The sequence below is a fragment of the Rhinatrema bivittatum genome, chromosome 8, assembly GCF_901001135.1.
Source record: "Rhinatrema bivittatum chromosome 8, aRhiBiv1.1, whole genome shotgun sequence".
In the NCBI taxonomy this organism is placed as follows: domain Eukaryota; kingdom Metazoa; phylum Chordata; class Amphibia; order Gymnophiona; family Rhinatrematidae; genus Rhinatrema; species Rhinatrema bivittatum.
In genome coordinates, this window is record NC_042622.1 from 225,500,443 (window position 1) to 225,522,393 (window position 21,951).

General features: G+C 47.5%; 1 protein-coding gene across 1 annotated transcript in view; it reads right to left on the minus strand.

Moving 5' to 3' along the window:
• The window catches only part of ANO8 (anoctamin 8), a 49,011-nt gene that overhangs the window by 22,318 nt on the left and 4,742 nt on the right, over window positions 1–21,951 (minus strand). Inside the window, 8 exon segments of the mRNA XM_029613551.1 lie at window positions 446–573; window positions 912–1,028; window positions 1,435–1,531; window positions 1,939–2,077; window positions 2,584–2,654; window positions 2,656–2,717; window positions 3,409–3,487; window positions 3,489–3,700. Coding sequence (XP_029469411.1) covers window positions 446–573; window positions 912–1,028; window positions 1,435–1,531; window positions 1,939–2,077; window positions 2,584–2,654; window positions 2,656–2,717; window positions 3,409–3,487; window positions 3,489–3,700 — 905 coding nt within the window.

Below are 21,951 nucleotides of genomic sequence, written 5' to 3' on the forward strand. Positions count from 1 at the left end.
GTAGGTCGCTGCCCCTGATCACAGCTTCTGCCGCAAACACCCCAATCACACCCAATACTTTCTGGCTATCCAAATGATCACAAGCTGAACAGAAAGAAAAAGCTCCAGCCCCCAAGCTGCCAGGTCTGGTATTACCTGAAAGGTGACAGATTTTCATGTACCTGTAAAGATCAGCAAAAAAAACCTGTTACCTTATACATCCTTGTGTGATTTCAGTAACCCGGGAGAGAAATCGGAGGGCCTTACACGCAAAGTGCTGAGTGGCTGCACACCCACTCCAATCTCTTTAAGAAATCCCAGGGATTCTCACTCCACATTCATACTGAGTGAGCACTCCACCCCCCCCAACACCCATACACCTCCACTGGGTGAGCATTCCCCTCAGATACGAGGGTCCTTCCGCCTTGCTTTCATCTAATCCTCCTCCCCCTGTCTGTAGTGTTACCTGATCAGAGTCTGTGAGGAACCAGAGCACAGAGCCAAAGACAGCGGGATACACCATAGCAGATGTGTAGAATCCCAGCCAGGCAAAGTACATGCCTATCTTCACCCCAAAGTAATCACAGATATCATCTGGGAAAGCGAGAGGGGAAGAGTCAGGGAGAGGAATCACTGCGGCTCCATTACATCGGAGAGGCAGGCAACCATTAAACGATCCCTGCAACTGACCCGAAAAACTCCCCATTAAATTAACCCTGCTATTAACACGAGAGTCTCACCGCTAAATAAATCCTGCTACTGACCTGAGGGCGCCAACATTAAAATGAACCAGAGCCGACGAAAGACGCCCTCGTGCTGTGGGAGTCAGCTGATCACATCCAGAACTTGGTTACAGTCCCGAGAAGGGGGTCCCTATGCCCCCTCCCCCTCCCCCTCATGGAAACGCCGTACGGTAACGGAGGCACCAGTACCTATGGGCTGTGCCTCGCAGATAGCCTGGACCCAGGACTTCATCAGCCGGCTCAGGATTCTCTGCTCGTGGATGGGAAAGACCTGCTGGATCACTCCGCGAGCCATCAGTTCTGGAACTGGAAGGGGACGTGGCAGAGGCGGGGGAAGAAAGTATGAGTTAGTAGTTTATGTAACGCAGTCACATACATAGGAGACGATCATCTGTGCCCAGTCACCAAAGCCAGAATCCCCTAAACCCCTCCCCAGCACTGACCGGTCACTCATTGTATTAAAGCACTTCTTGGAAGGCTTGGAGTATATTCAAGGTGTCTGTGGCACGGTGGGAGTGCCTGTGGAGGGATAGGGGGAATTCATGGCATGGTAACGACACCTGGGATAGCACTGGGGCCTCCGTGGCACAGTACCAATGCCCCTCTCTCTATTTGCCAGACTGGAAGAGGAGAGACAGACTCAATGCAAACTCAGAAATATTACGGCGACGTCCTGCCTCCTTGGCCACAGCGCCGCAGGAACATGACTCACTGATTGGCTGGCCCTCCAGGAAGTGGATGTTGTGCAAGGATTCCCCCTGTTTGGCTCGCAGGTTCTCCAGCCAGTATCTGATAATATGCTGCCGCTCCTGCAACGTTACAACAGGGTGTGTTAAGGGAAAGCACAACCCCTGGGATTCCCTCAGGGGGGCGAGGGCAGGGTATCCTGGGGGTATCCCTTCCATGCATCTCACTCACCAGCAGGTGCAAGTCCTCACTGCACTGCCACTTATTCACCATGTGACATCCCACAGGGCACTTAACCTCTATGCATCCCCCTTAAACCTCTCCGAACTGCAGAATGTGTTGCCTGTAATCTTCACTCTCACTTCTCAACCCAGCTGCTTTGTGACGTCAGCAGGCATTGTTAAAGCTGCACCCCCATTGGTCAATGACACCTAATTATCCTCAGTATTATAAAGGCATAACAGATGTGGCCTCAACAGCGCCTGCCCATAGACAGCTGGGAAACGGGCAGGGCCGTAGAGAGACTCACCTGAGACGTGAAGAAGTGCAGCTCATTCTCAATGTTCTCATAAATGTAATCTTCTTCACATGAAAAACTGCGGGTCCCGCCCCCAAATTCAGCTTTCACTGGCTTCTGGAGCCCAATCTCTTCAGCGCCTCGTAGCAAGCTGTTAGCGAAAGCAAATCAATGCCCTTTAAAGGATATATCTCTGAAACCTCTGCAGTGTACCTTGCCAGGCACAGACATACCTCAGTCCTGCACTGCAACACTCTCTGCTATCCCCGTATTGAGAGTCCCACACACAGCTCTGCCAGTGCACCCTAGTCCTGCTCAGCAGTATCTCTTACTATTCCAGCACTGGGACCACACAAACACACACACACACATACACACACACACACACACACACACACACAGCTCTGCCAGGGCCCTCTACTCCTGCTCAGCAGTACCTCTTACTATTCCAGGACTGGGACCACACACACACACACAGCTCTGCCGACATACTTCACTCCCGCCCTGCATTTTGCACAGATAGTTTCAAGAAATGCATTTTGTGCAAGACTGAAATAAGAGGGTGAGGAGCAAATGGAGAATCATAGGGTGATGCAACCCAACAAGGCAAGTGAGAGATGAGGCTTGGGTGGGAGTGGCTGTCAGGGCTGAGCGTACTTCTCGTAGGTGGCCGTGACAAAGAACGCATAGACTTTGGTGTTCTTGTGGTGTCGGATCTGCATGATGAGCGTCAGGAATCCCCAGGCGCATGCGATTCAGGAGCCACAGCAGCGTGTGATCATCTGTGGAGTCTGTGGAAGGAAGCACCAAGGAAGCCCGCATGAAACATGTCCTTCCCCAGCACCATCTCCTACCTCATTTCTACCCTGGGTCACAGCCTCACATTATCTCCACAACCTCCCTCCATCCTGAATCAGCCCTACCCACCCACATCTTGGTCTCTCACCTGCTCTCCAGCCTCCTCCTACACCACCATGGTTTCCAACCTGCTGCGACTCTCCCTTCTTCCTTCATCCTGGGTCATGTCTCACCCTCAACAATGGGGCCAACTTTTGAAAATGACTGAGGGTGCTACACAAACACATATTACCACTTCTCGCAACATAGTGAAGGACCTGGCTTATTTTAGGGGTGCCTAAGCACCCACAGAGCTGGCACCTATGCCTTAACCCACCCTCATGACGATCTCTCTTCCCCCCTCACCCAACCTCTATCCTAGGTCACATCTGCTTGTGACTCCCTGTCCTACTCCCATTCCGAATCACAGGAAATAATCCTGCCTCAACCTACGTTGAGTTTCAGGTGACGGATTTTGAATCTCTACACAATTATTATCCCGATTTGTGTGGTGCACACCAGATGTCTCGGATCAGCTGTGGTGATCTGCGACCAGATGGTTGTGCTTTGAAATTCTTCACTGCCTGGAAAGTACATAAAAAATAGAGGGGGGAGAGGAGAGATAGGGGAGGGACCCAACCATACCTGGAAATGTCATTAAACACATCAACAGTTCTCTGTAGCGGTACTGTCCCTTCATCCAAGCTTTCTGGGACATAATGTAAGCGGCCCGCCTGGAGGAGTCTCTTCCCAAAGAGTTTATCTGGAAATAAACCCACAGGAAAGATTAGGAAGAAGACAGAACAGAGAAAGGAAAGGGGAAAGCAGAGAGAGAAAGAGAGAGTGGGGGAGGTGAGAGGGTAGTGTAAAGGAGAGAGATAGACAGACCGGAGCAACACAGACTGTGTGTACTTGTACGCAAAGGCAGCCGACCAGTCTGGAAATAAATTGAAACTGACACTTGAGATTACCCCTCAGACCCCCTCCCCCTGCCAGGGGCGAGCATATCTTACAGTCCTCCACTCCTCCGGGCAGGAGAGGAGAGGAGGAAGCCAAGAGCTGGAACACAGTTCTTCCCTCTCCTCCTCAGTGGCTTCAGAAAATCAGCCAGCTACCCTGCCAGAGCCATCACCAGCAACTAATTACAGTGCTGGTCTATTAGACCGACAAAACAGTGCCCAGGAAAAATGATTCATCCAAGGGTTTCCCACAGACACAAAACGGGAGAAAGACTCTCAGAGGTTAGGGCCTTCCTACAAAATTTGCACAAGACAGCTCTGGTGTGTGTCCCCCCCCCCCCCCCCCCATCTAGAAGCAGGTTCAGTCTTATGTTCATCTTGCCTGCCATCATCATACTGCTGCCGTCATTATTTCCACGGCTGATGTCAGGACTGTGTGGGGCCCTGGAATGCTGAAGTTTAGAACGTTGGCGATAGGGGCAACCACGGCAGGGCTTAGGGTGGTTACCATATTCGGTTCCCGCCCCCCCCATGGACAGCCCTGACAATTCCTACTTCTGCACTGGCTCTCAAACACTCATAGCCATGATGTCATCAATCTCTAGGACAATAATCAGTTTCTTCCCAGGAGGGAAGGGTTAGGTCGGCCATCATATTTGGCGAGTCGATTATTAGGAATGTAGACAGCTCCTAATCTGCGTAGCTCGTGAGATCTGGAAACACCCAGATTTTCTGCCCGTAGAAAAGCGATGAACGGGATCTGAAGAAAAATGTTAGTATATTATCTCTGTCCGATTGAAATGTAAATGATACCAATAGTGTTCCTCTATTCATTATTTCCAATTCTCGCAAATTTTGTAGAAATTCAGTCAAATTCAAGCCATTATCTTTTATAGGTGTTCCTCCTTTTACTCCCTCCTGTTGAAACCTCTCTTGCTGAATCTGGCCCCCTTTATTTCCCATTGGTAAATAATAAGTTCTACTTATAATTGGCATGCAAGAGTCTGGCATTTTAAGTATCTGGCTAACATAACTTTTAAACAATTCAGCCGGAGCCATCTGTGATACTATAGGGAAATTTAGGACCCTCAGATTCAATATTCGCATATTATTTTCTAGGTACTCCCAACTTTTTACTGTTCATTAAATCAGATTGAATTAAATTAGTTTGTATATGTTCCGTTTTTTTCAGTCTTAATTCCACATCTGTAATTTTTTGTTCATGTTGTTCCACCATTTCAATATTTTTCTTTAGGGCGCTGTTTGTCTCCATTACAACCCCCGTTAACATAGTAACAGCGTTTTCTAATCTCCCTATCGCTGCATGCAGTGTGTCCAAGGTATTTGTACCAGGTTTAGAAGTTTTACTTCCACCGCTAAGAATGTTTGATTTCCCTCCATCGGGAGTTGGACTCACTGTTTCAGGGGAGCCGAAAGCCATTCCACCTAGTTCTTCCGGAGTCGATGTCACTATTTTCGTCACAGGCTTAGGCAATGGCGTCATGGCTACAAGTTTATGCAGATCTTTCTCCAATCCGCATAAGAATTTACTGCTCCCGGCTCCCACTTCCTCAGGGTGCCCAGCTCTCGAGCTATCCTGGAGTTCCTCCGTTTCTGGAGCGTCCATGCTCTGTGAAGCTCCCGGAGGTGCTGGTACTGCCGGTGCCCACCGGGGTCAATGAGATCTCATCAGCCAAAGGATGTGGACTTCGCTCCAAGCCCTCCTCCCTAGCGGCTCTCGCGCCGGGTGTTTTGGGCGAGGATCGCCGAAAAACACTCCTCGAGTTTCATCTGAATCATCTCAGGTATTTTTTAAAGGCTCTACTCCTTTGAGTTTAGCCTTTCGTTTCGTATGCGGCATCACGGCAATAGCATACAGAAAGAAAATCTTCCAAGGCAGGAGGAGCATTTAACGCGTGCTGTTCACTGGGCGGCCATTTTGCTTCTCCTTGTATTATGACCTGAAGTTCCGGCTGAAGGAGGACAATTTATTCTACGTTATCCATGTAGATGTCTAGTGAGTTATAGAAATGCCAAATACGTATTTCAAGAACCTGATCAGCTAAGAATGTTGATAGATTCCCATAAAGAACCGGTTAAGTAAATAGAGAGGCGAGTGTCAAATGTTCAATGGTTCATATATATTATTACCAGTAAAAGCGCTCTGTTTTCTTCTTTGCTTCTCCCCTATTAAATATGTAATATTTTGGGTTTCTTGTGAAATAATTTCTCTCTTTTTATAGTGGATTGTATTTCCTATATTTGTATCGTTTAAAAGAAAACCATATTTTATTTGCAAGAGGTTTTCTTGTAATATTGTTAAACTGCAATAAAAATACAATTAAAAAAAAAAAAAGGAATGTAGACAGCTGGGTGGCTGGTGGGCATGAGGATCGCCTGGTAAGATGCCTACCTGGTGCGAAGGTGGAGTACCTCACGCGTCACCTAGATAGGATTTTAGACAGTGCTGGGGAGGAGCCGGCTGTCGTGGTACATGTGGGCACCAACGACTTAGGAAAATGCGGGAGGGAGGTTCTGGAAGCCAAATTCTCTGAAATGCTCCCTGTTCCATGCAGATCCCCAGAGGCAGGCAGAGCTCCAAAGACTCAATGCATGGATGAGATGATGGTGCAGGGAATGGAGATTCAGTTTTTTAAGGAACTGGACAACCTTTTGGGGAAGGGGGAGCCTTTTCCAACAGGATGTGCTCCACCTTAACCAGGGTGGAACCAGGTTGCTGGCACTAACTTTTAAAAAGGAGATAGAGCAGCTTTTAAACTTGAACAAGGGAGAAAGCTGACAGTCACTCAGAAGTGCATGGTTTGGAGGAAGGTATCTTCAAAAGATACTAATGAAACAGGAGAGTTAGGGCATCCCAACAGAGAGGTTCCAATAATAAGAAAAGAAAAGAAGTCCAAGTGCCTATAATTAAAGAGGGCTGTGGCCGCCCTCGCTGGCTCTCCAGAGTGCCGCTTCACTCCCGGCACTGACCGCACCTCCCGGGCTCCCCAACGCAGTCATTGAACCCTCCATTCTGTTGGGGTTGTCGGGCCTTCCTGCAGCGTCTCGCTGCCGACCCCAACTTCCTGGGCTCCCTCCTAGCGCGCGCGCGTGCCACCTGGGGAGCCTTAAAGGGCCTGCAGTGGAAGATCATTGTAGCTCCTCCCACCTTCGTCAGAGCCGGCCTGGCATTTAAACCCAGCTTCCTCCTGCAGCCGACGACTTGGCTACAGGTCTGCTTCCTCAATGTTCTGCCTTGGGTTCTGCATCAGCGTACTCCAGCTCCTGTTCCCACACCTTGCTCCGTTCCTGTTCCAGCCTTCCTGTCCCGGATCCTGCCTGTTCGTTCCTCTTCCGATCTTCTCCCTTCGGACTGATCTTCTGGCTTCCTGACCTCGGACCACTTGCATCTTCTCTTCATCACCTGTCACCTTCCCAGAGGCCCACCTAAGTCCAGCCGATCCCGGCACCCAAAGGCTCAACCCGCAGGGAACGTGATTGGTTAATGGTGAAGCTTCAGCTGCAACTTTCACACTGGAGTCCCTCCTGCCATGATTCCTGTCTGAAGGCCGCACCTCAGCAAGCCAGCCTAGCCACCACGCTCCTTCCTCCAGGCCTTCCTCCACAATATTCATCCTACGCAGATGTTTTTTCCAAGGAGGGTGCGGATATGTTGCCGCTGCACCGCCAATATTACTGTGCCATCAATCTGTTGCCTGGTACGAAACCACCCAGTGGTTGGGTTTACCCCTTGTCCTTATCTGAGACCAAAGCTATGTCCGAGTATGTGAGGGAGAACCTGTCCAAAGGCTTTATCGGGCCTTTGAAGTCCCCTGCCAGAGCGGGATTCTTCTTTGTGGTTAAAAAGGACGGGTCACCACGGCCTTGTATAGACTACTGCGGTCTAAATGCCATTACCCAAAGGGACCGCTACCCGCTGCCCCTCATCACGGAGCTCTTTCATCGCCTGCAAGGAGCTCGTATCTTCTCCAAGTTGGACCTCCGAGGGGTGTATAATTTAGTCCATATCAAGGAGGGCGATGAATGGAAGACGGCCTTTAACACCAGAGACGGCCATTACGAGTACTTGGTTGTGCCCTTTGGCCTCTGTAACGCACCCGCCGTCTTCCAAAACATGATTAACGAGGTGTTTCGGGACATGCTATACGACTGTGTGGTCATCTATCTCGGCGACATCTTGATCTTCTCTCGTGATCTCCAGACTCATCGCCGGGATGTCCTTTGTGTCCTCCAACGCCTCAGAGACCACCATTTGTTCACTAAGTTGGAGAAGTGTTCTTTTGAGAGAGAGAGCTTACCTTTCCTGGCTATATCGTTTCCAGACACGGGTTCCTAATGGACCCAGAGAAGCTTTCCACTATCCTGAAATGGCCCCAACCGCTCAGTCTCAAAGCTTACAAAGGTTCCTTGGCTTTGCCAATTATTATCGAAACTTCATCCGCAACTACTCCTCCTTGACTGTGCTACTGATTGCCTTGACCCGCAAAGGAGCCAACCCCTGACAATGGCCAGCCGCAGCCCAGACAGCCTTCCGCCACTTGAAAGATGCCTTCCTCACTGAACCCTGTCTTCGGCACCGGATCCCCAAAAGCCCTTCATCGTGGAGGTGGATGCCTCCTCTGAGGGGGTAGGGGCTGTCTTAAGCCAGCATTCCTCCACTGGGACCCTGCATCCTTGCTCCTTCTTTTCTAAACAATTCCTTCCTGCAGAGAAGAATTACAGTATTGAGGATAAGGAGTTATTGGCCATGAAGCTCGCCTTCGAAGAGTGGCGCCCCTGTCTAGAGGGAGCTCAACACTGTATCACTGTATACTCCGACCATAAGAATCTGGAGTACCTACATCGTGCCCAACTCCTGAATCCCCGACAGGCCCGATGGGCTTTTTTCTTCACCCGTTTCAATTTTATACTACGTTACCAACCTGCGACCAAAAATATCAAGGTGGATGACCTTTCCTGCTCCTTTATTCCGCTTGACACGCCTGAGCCACCAACCCATATTATCGATCCTGCGCGGCTACAGCTCCTCAGTATTTTTCCAATTGTTTTCCTCATTTTATCAAAGTTTCCCTTTTGAAAATTTAGTGTTAGGGCTGAAGATTTACATATTGTCCCCCTTCCAGTCATTAGTTCAAATTTGATCATGTTATAATCACGGTTCCGGTTGGGAAGACCGTTGTACCCCGCAGACTCTGCGAAAAGGTCCTTCAATGGGCCTATGATGCTCAAACTGTGGGACACCCTAGGCGAGCCTGCACCCTAACCTCCATCCAACGCTTTTATTGGTGGCCCTCCTTGAGAAGGGATGTTCGGAATTATGTGGAGATGCATTGCTTGTGGGAACGTACACAACGCCTGATACAAGAGGCGGGTCACCTGGCCAAACGGAACGCAGACGCCCATCGGAGACCGGCTCCTCAACTCCGACCCAGCGATAAAGTATGGCTCAGTACACGCTTCATTCGACTGAAGCTTCCATCCATGCGCCTGGCCCCCCTGCTACACAGGGCCCTTTTCAGTGCTCTGTCAGCTAGGTCCAGTAACATACCAACTCAGACTACCATCTGCCTTGAAGATTCATAACTCCTTTCACGTCTCACTCTTGAAGCCCTTAGTCCTATCTTGGCCAACTAAGAAACCCCTTGAACCTCAGCCGATAGCATCAGCAGACGACGCCATGTACCAAGTGCGGGAGGTGCTGGACATAAGAAAGAGGGGCCGAAGGTGGGAGTACCTACTCGCTTAGGAAGGCTTTGGCCCGGAAGAGAATTCTTGGGAACCAGTTGCCAACATCCTGGACAAGGGCCTCTTACAACAATTTCATGCCTCTCACCCCAACAAGCCCAAACCCCTGGGAGGGGGGTGTAGAAAAGGAGTACTGTTATGCTTACCGGTTGCGGCTGCCCTCGCCGGCTCTCCAGAGTGCTGCTTCACTCCCAGCACTGACTGCACCTCCCAGGCTCCCCAACGCGGTCAACGAGCCCTCCATTCCGTCGGGGTTGTCGTGCCTTCCTGCTGCGTCTCGCTGCCGACTCCGCCTTCCTGGGCTCCGTCCTAGAGAGCACATGTGCCACCTGGGGAGCCTTAAAGGGCCCGCAGTGGAAGATCACTGCAGCTCCTCCCACCTACGTCAGAGCCGGCCTGGCATTTAAACACAGCTTCCTCCTGCAGCCGACGACTTAGCTACAGGTCTGCTTCCTCGGTGTTCTGCCTTGGGTTCCTGCATCAGCGTACTCCAGCTCCTGTTCCCGCTTCTTGCTCCGTTCCTGTTCCAGCTTTCCTGTCCCGGATCCTGCCTGCTCGTTCTTCTTCCGTCCTTCTCCCTTCGGACTGATCTTCTGGCTTCCTGACCTCGGACCGGCTATCGTACCTCCTCTGGCTTCCTGACCTTGGACCGCTTGCATTTTCTCTTCATCACCTATTGCCTTCCCAGGGGCCCACCTAAGTCCAGCCGGTCCCGGCACCCAAAGGCTCAACCCGTGGGGAACGGGATTGGTATTGATGAAGGTCCAGCTGGCCCCTGTCTTCCATCAACCTTGCCTCCTGTCATTGGGAACCTGCGACGGGCCTTCCTCCCAGGTAGTACCAATCCCAACACAGGCCAAGGGTCCACATTCCATAGAGGTCACAACAAAAAGATTCCAAATTATCGCTATCACCTGAAAAACAGGCTGTTAATACAAACAAAAAATACACTTTGAAATGTCTGTATGCTAATGCAAGAAGTCTAAGAACTAAGATGGGAGAATTAGAGTGTATAGCAGTGAATGATGACATAGACTTAATTGGCATCTCAGAGACCTGGTGGAAGGAGGATAACCAATGGGACAGTGCTATATCAGGGTACAAATTATATCACAATGATAGGAAGGATCAACTTGGTGGGGGTGTGGTATGTCCAGGAGGGTATAGAGTCCAACAGAATAAAGATCCTGCAAGAGACTAAATGCACAGTAGAATCTATATGGGTAGAAATCCCATATGTGTTGAGTAAGAGTATAATGATAGGAGTATACTACCATCCATCTGGCCAAAATGGTCAGACAGATGATGAAATGCTAAGAGAAATCAGAGAAGCTAATCGATTTGGCAGTGCAGTAATAATGGGAGATTTCAATTACCCCAATATTGACTGGGTAAAATGTAACATCAGAACATGCTACAGACATAAAATTCCTGGATGGACTGCTTCATGGAGTAATTGGTTCAAGAACCAACAAGAGAGGGAGCTATTTTAGATTTAATTCTTAGTGGAATGCAGGATTTGGTGAAAGAGGTAACAGTGGTGGGGCCACTTGGCAACAGTGATCATAACATGATCAAATTTGAACTAATGAATGGAAGGGGGACAATATGTAAACCTTCAGCCCTAACACTAAATTGTCAAAAGGGAAACTTTGATAAAATGAGGAAAACAATTAGAAAAATACTGAAAGGTGCAACTGTAAAGGTTAATAGTGTTCAACAGGCATGGACATTGTTTAAAAATATAATCTTAGTGTTGGAGAGATACCGGTTCTGGAGATGGTTTTCAAGGATGATGAGTCAGATGAACTGAACCAAATCACTGTGAACCGGGAAGATGTAGTAGGCCAGATTGCCAACCTAAAGAGTAGCAAATCACCTGGACCAGATGATATGCACCCAAGGGTTCTGAAGGAACTCAAAAATGAAATGTCAGATCTATTTAAAATTTGTAACCTATCATTAAAATCATCCATTGTACCTGAAGACTGGAGGGTGGCCAATGTAACACCAATATTTAAAAAGGGCTCTAGGGGCGATCTGGGAAACTATAGACCAGTGAGCCTGACTTCAGTGCAGGGAAAAATAGGGGAAACTATTCTCAAGATCAAAATCGTAGAGCATATAGAAAGACATGGTTTAATGGAACACAGTCAGCATGGATTTACCCAAGGGAAGTCTTGCCTCACAAATCTACTTCATTTTTTTGAAGGGGTTAATAAACATGTGGATAAAGGTGAACCGGTATATGTAGTGTATTTGGATTTTCAGAAGGTGTTCAACAAAGTCCCTCATGAGAGGCTTCTAAGAAACTAAAAAGTCATGGGATAGAAAGTGATGTCCTTTCGTGGATTACAAACTGGTTAAAAAGACAGGAAACAGAGAGTAGGATTAAATGGTCAATTTTCTCAGTGGAAAAAGGTAAACAGTGGATCTGTACTTGGACTGGTGCTTTTCAATATATTTATAAATGATCTGGAAAGGAATACGAAGAGTGAGGTTATCAAATTTGCGGATGATACAAAATTATTCAGAGTAGTTAAATCACAAGCAGACTGTGATACATAAAATGCAAAATGTCATAATGCCTCCGTATCGCACTATGGTGAGACCGCACCTTGAAATCTGTGTACAATTCTGGTCGCCGCATCTGCACTAAAAAAAACCTCATGAAAACAGGATTCCTGGAAAATTACTGGCAACTTTGTTTAAATATATTATCTATAAATATGTATTCATTTTAAAGCAGTGGCACTCTTGGCACATAGCAAAATAAGTTTCTCCACTGTACGCCTCACCTATTGGTCTTACTCCTAGGTCTCCTTGCCTTTTTTGTTTCATCATCTTAGAGATATCTTCTACTTTTAAAATGGTTTAGGAAAAAGCACATATTTTCTAATGACTATGCCTGCTCCCATCCCATCCTCTTACTGAGTGTCAGAAATGCAGAAAGGCAGGCAAAAAACAGAAGTCTGTGTGTTTGTATTTCCCAACCCTCTCCCACCTACCCCTAGCTCACCCTTTAATTCATAGGCAGGTGCCACTTTCACACTAAAAAAAAAAAATAATAATTATTCAGCCTTTTAACTTAAACTCAGAAATTCCCCCCACCTTATCAAGAGTTTGATCATTCCCTTGTAGGTCACTACCAGATTTATATAGTGAATGCACTAATACATTTAGAGGACCCTAATTGTACGCAATCCTACACCCATAGCATCCTAAAACCTAACTAGGAACTGAACAAATCTAAGATGAAGGCAGCAGTCCAGCAGCAAGAGGGGGGCTTCCCAGTCTTTTGCATCGAGTGTCACATGTATGATTTTTTCCCCGCTGGTGAGAAGTTGTACATGTGCATACGATGCAAAGAGCTCCTGGCTCTCAGAGAACGAGTCCGATCTCTGGAGGCTGGAGTGGCAGACCTGGAGGAGCTGAGGGAGACAGAGAGGTATATAGATGAGACCTTCAGGGACATAGTAGCCAAGTCCCAACTCCAGTCTGGCAGCCCTGGTGCTGCCTTGGAGGATGAAGGTCTCATAATGGGAGAGCATCAACCTGGTGCAGCAGGAAATGATCTTGTAGTAAGGACCTGCTCTCCAGGTGATGCATTGACCTTTCACACTGAGGATATCTCCCCAAGGCCTACTGCCCAGGAGGGAAGGGTTAGGTCGGCCGTCATAGTTGGTGATTCGATTATTAGGAATGTAGACAGCTGGGCGGCTGGTGGGCGGGAGGATCGCATGGTAACATGCCTACCTGGTGCGAAGGTGGCAGACCTCACGCGTCACCTAGATAGGATTTTAGACAGTGCTGGGGAGGAGCCGGCTGTCGTGGTACATGTGGGCACCAACGACATAGGAAAATGTGGGAGGGAGGTTCTGGAAGCCAAATTTAGGCTCTTAGGTAGAAAGCTTAAATCCAGAGCCTCCAGGGTAGCATTCTCTGAAATGCTCCCTGTTCCATGCGCAGGTCCCCAGAGGCAGGCAGAGCTCCGGAGTCTCAATGCATGGATGAGATGATGGGGCAAGGAAGAGGGATTCAGTTTTGTAAGGAACTGGGGAACCTTTTGGGGAAGGGGGAGTCGCTTCCGAAGGGATGGGCTCCACCTTAACCAGGGTGGAACCAGACTGCTGGCGCTAACCTTTAAAAAGGAGATAGAGCAGCTTTTAAACTAGAACAAAGGGGAAAGCCGACAGTCGCTCAGCAGCGCATGGTTCGGAGTGAGGTATCTTCAAATGATACTAATGATGCATTAGAATTAGGGCATCCCGACAGTGAGGTTCCAATAATTAGAAAAGTAGTCCAAGTGCCTGTAACTAAAAACTCACCTGAGCTAAAAAGATTCCAATTTATCCCTGACAACTGAAAAGCAGAATGTTAATACAAAAAAAAAACAACACACTTTGAAATGTTTTTATGATAATGCTAGAAGTCTAAGAAATAAGATGGGAGAATTAGAGTGTATAGCCGAGAATGATGTCATAGACTTAATAGATTTACATTTATTATGATTTATAAACCCCCTAACACTTAAAAAGGTCAGAGACATGGTGGAAGGTGGATAACCAATGGGACAGTGCTATACCAGTGTACAAATTATTTAGCAATGAGAGAGAGGAGCACCCGGGAGGCGGTGTGGCGCTTTATGTCCGGGATGGCACAGAGTCCAACAGGATAAATATCCTGCATGAGACTAAATGCACAACAGAATCTTTATGGGTAGAAATCCCTTGTGTGTCGGGGAAGACTATAGTGATAGGAGTATACTACCATCCACCTGGCCGAGATGGTGAGACAGACAGTGAAATGCTAAGAGAAATTAGGGAAGCTAACCAAGGGGGTTATTTACTAAAGATTTATCACGTGCGATAAGGCCCTAATGCACGCAATAAACCCCTTTCGCACGCGAAAAGGGCCTTTTCGTGTGCGATAGGATGTAAATTAGCTGGAGGGGAGGAGTTGGGGCGGGGAGGGAAGGAGTTGGCCGCGGCACTGCTGCTGGTGATAATGTGAGGAACATTATCGCCGGCAGTAGAACGGCGAATAACAACACCTTTTATGTTGTCGCTATTTGTGTGAAAGGCTGCAGCCAGCCGCACTGCGGCTGCTGAAATTGCACCGCCGCCATGTGAACGGCAGCGGCCCTTCGCAGGCCTGCCCCCCGCCCCCTTTTTCGTGGGATGCATCATTCTGCGAAGGATGATGAATCCAGCCCCAAATTGGTAGGGCAGTAATAATGGTAGATTTCAGTTACCCCAATATTGACTGGGTAAATGTATCATCGGGACATGCTAGAGAGATAAAGTTCCTGGATGGAATAAATGACAGTTTTATGGAGCAATTGGTTCAGGAACCAATGAGAGAGGGAGCAATTTTAGATCTAATTCTCAGTGGAGCACAGGATTTAGTGGTGGGGCCGCTTGGCAATAGTGATCATAATATGATCAAAATTTGAATTAATGACTGGAAAGGGGACAGTAAGTAAATCCATGGCTCTAGTGCTAAACTTTCAAAAGGGAAACTTTCAAAAGGGAAAAATGAGAAAAACAGTTTGAAAAAAAACTGAAAGGAGCAGCTACAAAGGTAAAAAGTGTGCAAGAGGCGTGGACATCGTTAAAAAGTACCATCCTAGAAGCACAGTCCAGATGTATTCCACACATTAAGAATGGTGGAAAGAAGGCAAAACGATTGCCGGCATGGTTAAAAGGGGAGGTGAAAGAAGCTATTTTAGCCAAAAGATCTTCATTCAAAAATTGGAAGAAGGATCCAACAGAAGAAAATAGGATAATGCATAAGCACTGGCAAATTAAATGTAAAACATTGATAAGACAGGCTAAGAGAGAATTTGAAAAGAAGTTGGCCATAAAGGCAAAAACTCACAATAAAATCTTTTAAAAATATATCTGAAGCAGAAAGCCTGCGAGGGAGTCTGTTAGACCATTAGATGATCGAGGGGTTAAAGGAGCACTTAGGGAAGATAAGGCCATCGTAGAAAGATTAAACAATTTCTTTGCTTCGATGTTTACTGAAGAGGATGTTGGGGAGATACCCGTTCCGGAGTAGGTTTTCATGGGTGATGATTCAGATGAACTGAACCAAATCACAGTGAACCTGGAAGATGTGGTAGGTCTGACTGACAAACTGAAGAGTAGTAAATCACCAGGACCAGATGGTATATGCCCCAAGATTCTGTAAAAAATAAAAAATGAAATTTCAGACCTATTTCAATTAATTTGTAACTCATCATTAAAATCATCTGTTGTACCTGAAGATTGTAAGTTTGGGCAATGTAACCCCAATATTTAAAAAGGGATCCAGGGGTGATCCAGGAAACTATAGTCTAGTGAGCCTGCTGCTGGGAAAAATCATGTAAAATGTTATAAAGAATAAAATCACAGAACATTTAGACAGACATGGTTTGATGGGACACAGCCAGCATGGATTTACCCAAGGGAAGTCTTGCCTAACAAATCTGCTTCATTTTTTGAAGGGGTGAATAAACATGTGGATAAAGGTGAACTGGTAGATGTGATGTATTTGGATTTTCAGAAGGCGTTCGACAAAGTCCCACATGAGAGGCTTCTAAGAAAACTAAAAAGTCATGGGATAGGAGATGTCCTTTTGTGGACTGCAAGCTGGTTAAAAGATAGGAAACAGAGAGTAGGATTAAAGAGTTGGTTTTCACAGTGGAAAAAGGTGAACAGTGGAGTGCCTTAGGGATCTGTACTTGGACCGGTGCTTTTTAATATTATTTATAAATGATCTGGAAAGGGGTATGACGAGTGAGGTGATCAAATTTGCGGATGACACAAAATTATGCAGAGTAGTTATATCTCAAGCGGATTGTGATGAATTGCAGGAAGACCTTGTGAGACTGGAAGATTGGGCGTCCAAATGGCAGATGAAATTTAATGTGGATAAGTGCAAGGTGATGCATATAGGGAAAAATAACCCTTGCCATAGTTACACAATGTTAGGTTCCATATTATGAGTTACCACCCAAGCAAGAGATCTAGGCATCATAATGGATAACACATTGAAATCGTTGGCTCAGTGTGCTGTGGTGATCAAAAAAGGAAACAGAATGTTGGGAATTATTAGAAAGGGAATGGCGAATAAAACAATTGATGTCATAATGCCTCAGTATCACTCCATGGTGAGACTGCTCCTTGAATACTGTGTGCAGTTCTGATTGCCGCATGTCAAAAAGATATAGTTGTACTGGAGAAAGTGCAGAGAAGGGCAACCAAAACGATAAGTGGCATGGAACGACTGCCCTATGAGGAAAGGCTAAAGAAGTTAGGGCTGTTCAGTTTGGAGAAGAGACGACTGAGGGGGGATATGATAGAGGTCTACAAAATCATGAAAGGACTTGAACAGGTTAATGTAAATCGGTTATTTACTCTCAGATAATAGAAGGACTAGGGGCACTCCATGAAGTTAGAAAGTAGCTCATTTAAAACAAATTGAAGAAAATTCTTTCACTCAGCTCATAGTTAAGCTCTGGAATTCATTGCCAGAGGATGTGGTTACAGCAGTTAGTGTAACTGGGTTTAAAAAAGGTTTGGATAAGTTCTTAGAGAAGTCCATAAACTGCTATTAATCAATAAGGAATAGTAGCTTGGGATCTATTTAATGTTTGGGTAATTGCCAGGTTCTTATGGCCTGGTTTGGCCTCTGTTGGAAACAGGATGCTGGGCTTGATGGACCCTTGGTCTGACCCAGCTTGGCACATCTTATGTTCTTATGCCAGGACTATAAGTGCCAGCTGCTTATGAGACAGAAGTGGCACTAAGCATGGAGAGGATTTAGAACAGGAAGCTGGCAAGGAAAGAGTCCCCTCACCTCTGACAGAGGCTTCTTGGGTGGGAACCTTGGGGCAGTCCCCTTTACAGCTGAGGCGTTTGCTGTGCAACCCTCCTTCCTCTCCTCCTCCTCCTCCTGCCAGAAGCCAAGCTGCTGATGTGAGCAAAGAGGCATGTGATGGTCTCTCACCCCTATCAGTTACAAACACTGAGCTTGGGGGCAGGGACTTTGTGCAAGAACTTGCAACTTCTGCTCATCTGGGATTTAGGAAACGCCCGAGACAGAAAGCCGAAGATTCAAGCCTGTAAAAAGTGAAATGAAAGATCAGCCTTTTCAGTCCACAGTGCTATGAAAGATTTCTGTTATGATTTGCCAAGTTAGGATCCCAAAACCACCAATGCGACTCTGTTTCCGAGGTTTGTCTCCGACTTGTGACGAAATATGTTCTGGGCTTTTGAAAGCTCCTCCACTCTCGATATTTGTCAGTCAGGGTGCTACTGTGCCGATTGTCATCAGAAGACTCTTGCTAAATTTTACCCCCAATGCACATAACTGTGAATGCAATTCAGAGTGCAGACGGGTGCACAGTACAGGACTTATTTATAGTAACATAGTAATGACGACAGATAAAGACCGTCTGCCCGGCAAGTGGCTTATGCGAGTAAACAAAGTTGCAGATTACCCCCATGCGTTCTGTTAATGGTAGTAGCAGCCGTTCTGTGCAGGTTACTTCCATGCAGGAACGTTAAATTTAACATAGGTTATCCCTTTTCTTCATTACCAACCTCAAGCCTCTAAGGATCCGCGATGTTTATCGCATGCCCTTTTAAATTCATTTACTGTTCTCATCCTCATCACCTCTTTCGGGAGGGCATTCCAGGCATCCACCACCCTCTCCGAGAAGAAATATTTCCTGATGTTGGTTCAGAGTCGTCGTCCCCCTGATCTGACACATGTGCCGTTTCTCCAGCTGTGAAACCTTTGCACTGGAAGCCCTGTATCATTACTGATTGGTTTCTCAGGTACCCCATTCCTGCCCGGCACTGCCAGCTGAAATCTGAGAAGTGTTAAATTAAATCACACACATCAAAAGTGCCTTGGCCTGCTTCTCTGACAGTCCCCAGGAAATGGAGTTTGGTGCTCGCTGAAGGCAGAGGTGCTCACAACACCACCACAGGAAACAGGGCGGGTAGAGGCTGGCAGTACCTCTGCACACCTTCAGCTGCTACCTTTGTTCACTGTGATAATCTCAGCCACCAGCAGTGGGAAAGTGGAGCGTGTAAGTAAGGAGAAAAACAGAGAACATGTTCTATAGGTCCTGTACACTACCACATGCTGTTGGTCTTACTAAGGAAAATCAAAAGGAGGCATCCGTGTGCTCCCAGCCACAGTTTGCAAAGTGAACTGTTCCAGCATAAAAGAGCAGATGAGGCCAAGCAGTGACTGAGTCCTTCCGTTAAGGGGATGGATTCAGTACATTGAGAATAGTTTCACTTTGCTGGATCTTACTGAAGTGGTCCTCATCACAATATTTACCACCTGCCTGCAGATGTCAGGGTACGCAGCAACTGCCAAACTAAATCACCTGATGAAAAGATCCCTTTCCCAGACAGCTTACAGGCTGGGGTGAGCTCACATCTCACACCACACCCTTTTAGAAAACAGCTCCTCGGCCAAACTGAAGCCAGCTCCTGAGATGCCACTCTCTCTGTTTCAGCACATCTGTCTTTAGCTGGGAAGCTCCTGTCAGAAGCTTCTGCCTTGACCTTCCCTGTCACATCTGTTTTTTTTTGCATTTCTTTCCTTGTTTGAACAATGCTACAGAGAACACAGGGCAGGGACTGTCTTGTTTTGGGTGTCATTTGTACAGCGCTGCATATGTCCGTGTAGCACTACAGAAATGTTAAGCAGTAGCGGTGGAATAGAAGAATCTCATCAGTTCTGGCATGGATGGAAGCGGCTATGACCTCACAACGGGCAGGGCCCCGATGTCATAAAGCAAAGTGCTGGAATGCTGCACTGTGATATCATAAAGAAAGGCATGATGTCATAAAGAAGGTACTGCGGGGCAGTTTATTTCAGGGTCACCAAGACTGAAAATGGTTTTTGCTGACACACATTTCACCATTGCCATTTTGTGCGTAGAAAGGCTTACTCTGCTGAGATTCATCCTTTTATGCACCAAGATGTAGGCCCCAACTCCCGAGGACTGCAGCCCGGCAGAGCTTCTGCTCACTTCATCAGAGACATGTTTACTGCCATTTTATTTGATTTTGTCTTACTGATTGTCAGTAAATTTACTGACATTTGGCAATCCAGGTTTGTTCCCAATTACACTTCACCACATGCCGCAGGGGGTATTTTGTCTGCACTTGGCTGCAGTATTACAGGGACAGAGTATCACAGGAGGTCAGGGCTTTCTATTTCTTGCAGCATGTTTTATATTTTGTTCCACCGCAAGTAAGCTGGATAGGACTTTCCTGTCTTTAACGCGTCAGAAGGTGGATCAATGACTTTAGGTTCTCTACACTTGTTCCCAGACAAAAGCTGAGCCTAGCACTCTTCAGATAATACAGTGTTTGAAACAAATCTGACAACTGGGGAGGAGGAGGGGAGAGGGAAACCACCACCACTTAGTGAACTTTCTCATATAGAAAGAGTGAGCACTGAGAATTCCTGTCTCCACTGACTCAGCTCTTTTAGTGCACTTCAGTCCTTCCCTGCAGCACCCCCTGCTATTCCAGTACTGAGATGTGTACGCACAGCTCTGTCACTGAACCTGCATCCTGCACTGCAGCAGCCCCTGCTATACCAGTTATGGGACCCCTTGCACACAGCTCTGCCAGTGCACCTCACTCCTGCCCTGCAGCACCCCTGCTAAATCAGTACTGAGACCCTTGCACACAGCTCTGCCAGTGCACCTCACTCCTTCCCTGCAGTACACCCTGCTATTCCAGTACTGAGATATGTACACACAGCTCTGTCAGTGAACCCGCATCCTGCACTGCAGCAGCCCCTGCTATACCAGTTATGGGACCCCTTGCACACAGCTCTGCCAGTGCACCTCACTCCTGCCCTGCAGCACCCCTGCTAAATCAGTACTGAGATCCTTGCAGACAGCTCTGCCAGTGCACCTCACTCCTTCCCTGCAGCACACCCTGCTATTCCAGTACTGAGATGTGTACGCACAGCTCTGTCACTGAACCCGCATCCTGCACTGCAGCAGCCCCTGCTATACCAGTTATGGGACCCCTTGCACACAGCTCTGCCAGTGCACCTCACTCCTGCCCTGCAGCACCCCCCCCTGCTATACCAGTATAGAGACCCTTGCACACAGCTCTGCCAGTGCACCTCACTCCTGCCCTGCAGCACCCCATGCTATATCAGTACTGAGACCCTTGCACTGAGGTTTGCACATGCAGCTCTGCAGCATACCCCCATCCTGCTCTGCAACAGCCCCTGCTATTCCAGTAGTGAGGTTTTCACACACAGCTCTGCCAGTGCACCTCACTCCTGCCCTGCAGCACCCCCTGCTATACCAGTATTGAGACCCTTGCACACAGCTCTGCCAGTGCACCTCACTCCTGCCCTGCAGCACCCCCTGCTATACCAGTATTGAGACCTTGCACACAACTCTGGCAATTCACCTCATTCCTGCCCAGCAGCACCCCCTGCTATTCCAGTACTGCGGTTTTCACACAGAGCTCTGCCAATGTACCCCCATCCTGCTCTGCAGCAGCCCCTGCTAATCTAGTACAGTGGCCCGATCACACATAGCTCTGCCAATGCACCGCACTCCTGCTACATGCAATTCTTTCTGCCGCTGTAGGGATGACAAATTCCGTTCCTTAGAGGTGCGGTATAATATAATAATGAGCATCGATATGGTGCTGGCGTGAGGTTTTATGGGCACCAGGTGATTCCAGGACTAATGTATCTGAGCTTCTCATAGGAAGGACACCAGGTGCCCAATGTCACTAGAGAAGCAGTACCGGCAATGGCCTGAGCACTTCATTCAGATAACAGCCTTCCTTTTCTAATTTAGATTTAGCTTTTGATCAGGAATCGGTGGAATCAGTACTTCACAACCTCTGAAGCTCCTCTGCCTCTGCTGCTCCCTCCACTGTGAGTATAGGTAAACCCGAGGCTCGTCCTCCAGATTCCTCCTGATAGGTGCTACTCAAGAATGCAACACAGCCTGCTGCAAAGCTGACTCAGGTCACAAGATCTGTAGAAATGGGAGCGGCCATAATTAATGTTGCACACCTCTTATTCCATTTAAAAAAGTGCTACAAGTATGCTTTTTAAATTAAATGTCTAAAAACATAGAAGGCGATCTAGGAATAAGACCACTAGAGAATGCAACAGAGCCTGCAGTTAGGTAAGCTGCTTCTCCCAGGGCTCCAATGGGTGCTGCTTTAAGATTCCTGACCACAGCCTTTTCCCACCACTGGAAATTTTCTGACCTTTAGTCTTGCTCCCTGGAAAAGCTCTCGATTCTTTCTGGGCCAGATGTGGGTGTGTGGCTGATCATGTGCACAGACCGTTCAACAAACACGTTTTTGTGCACTTTAGCCTGTTTTACATAGCGTGGCTGGGATCAGAGAGCAGGGATAGTGGCACCCAGAAATGCAGTGGATGTGAGGGACAGCTGGAA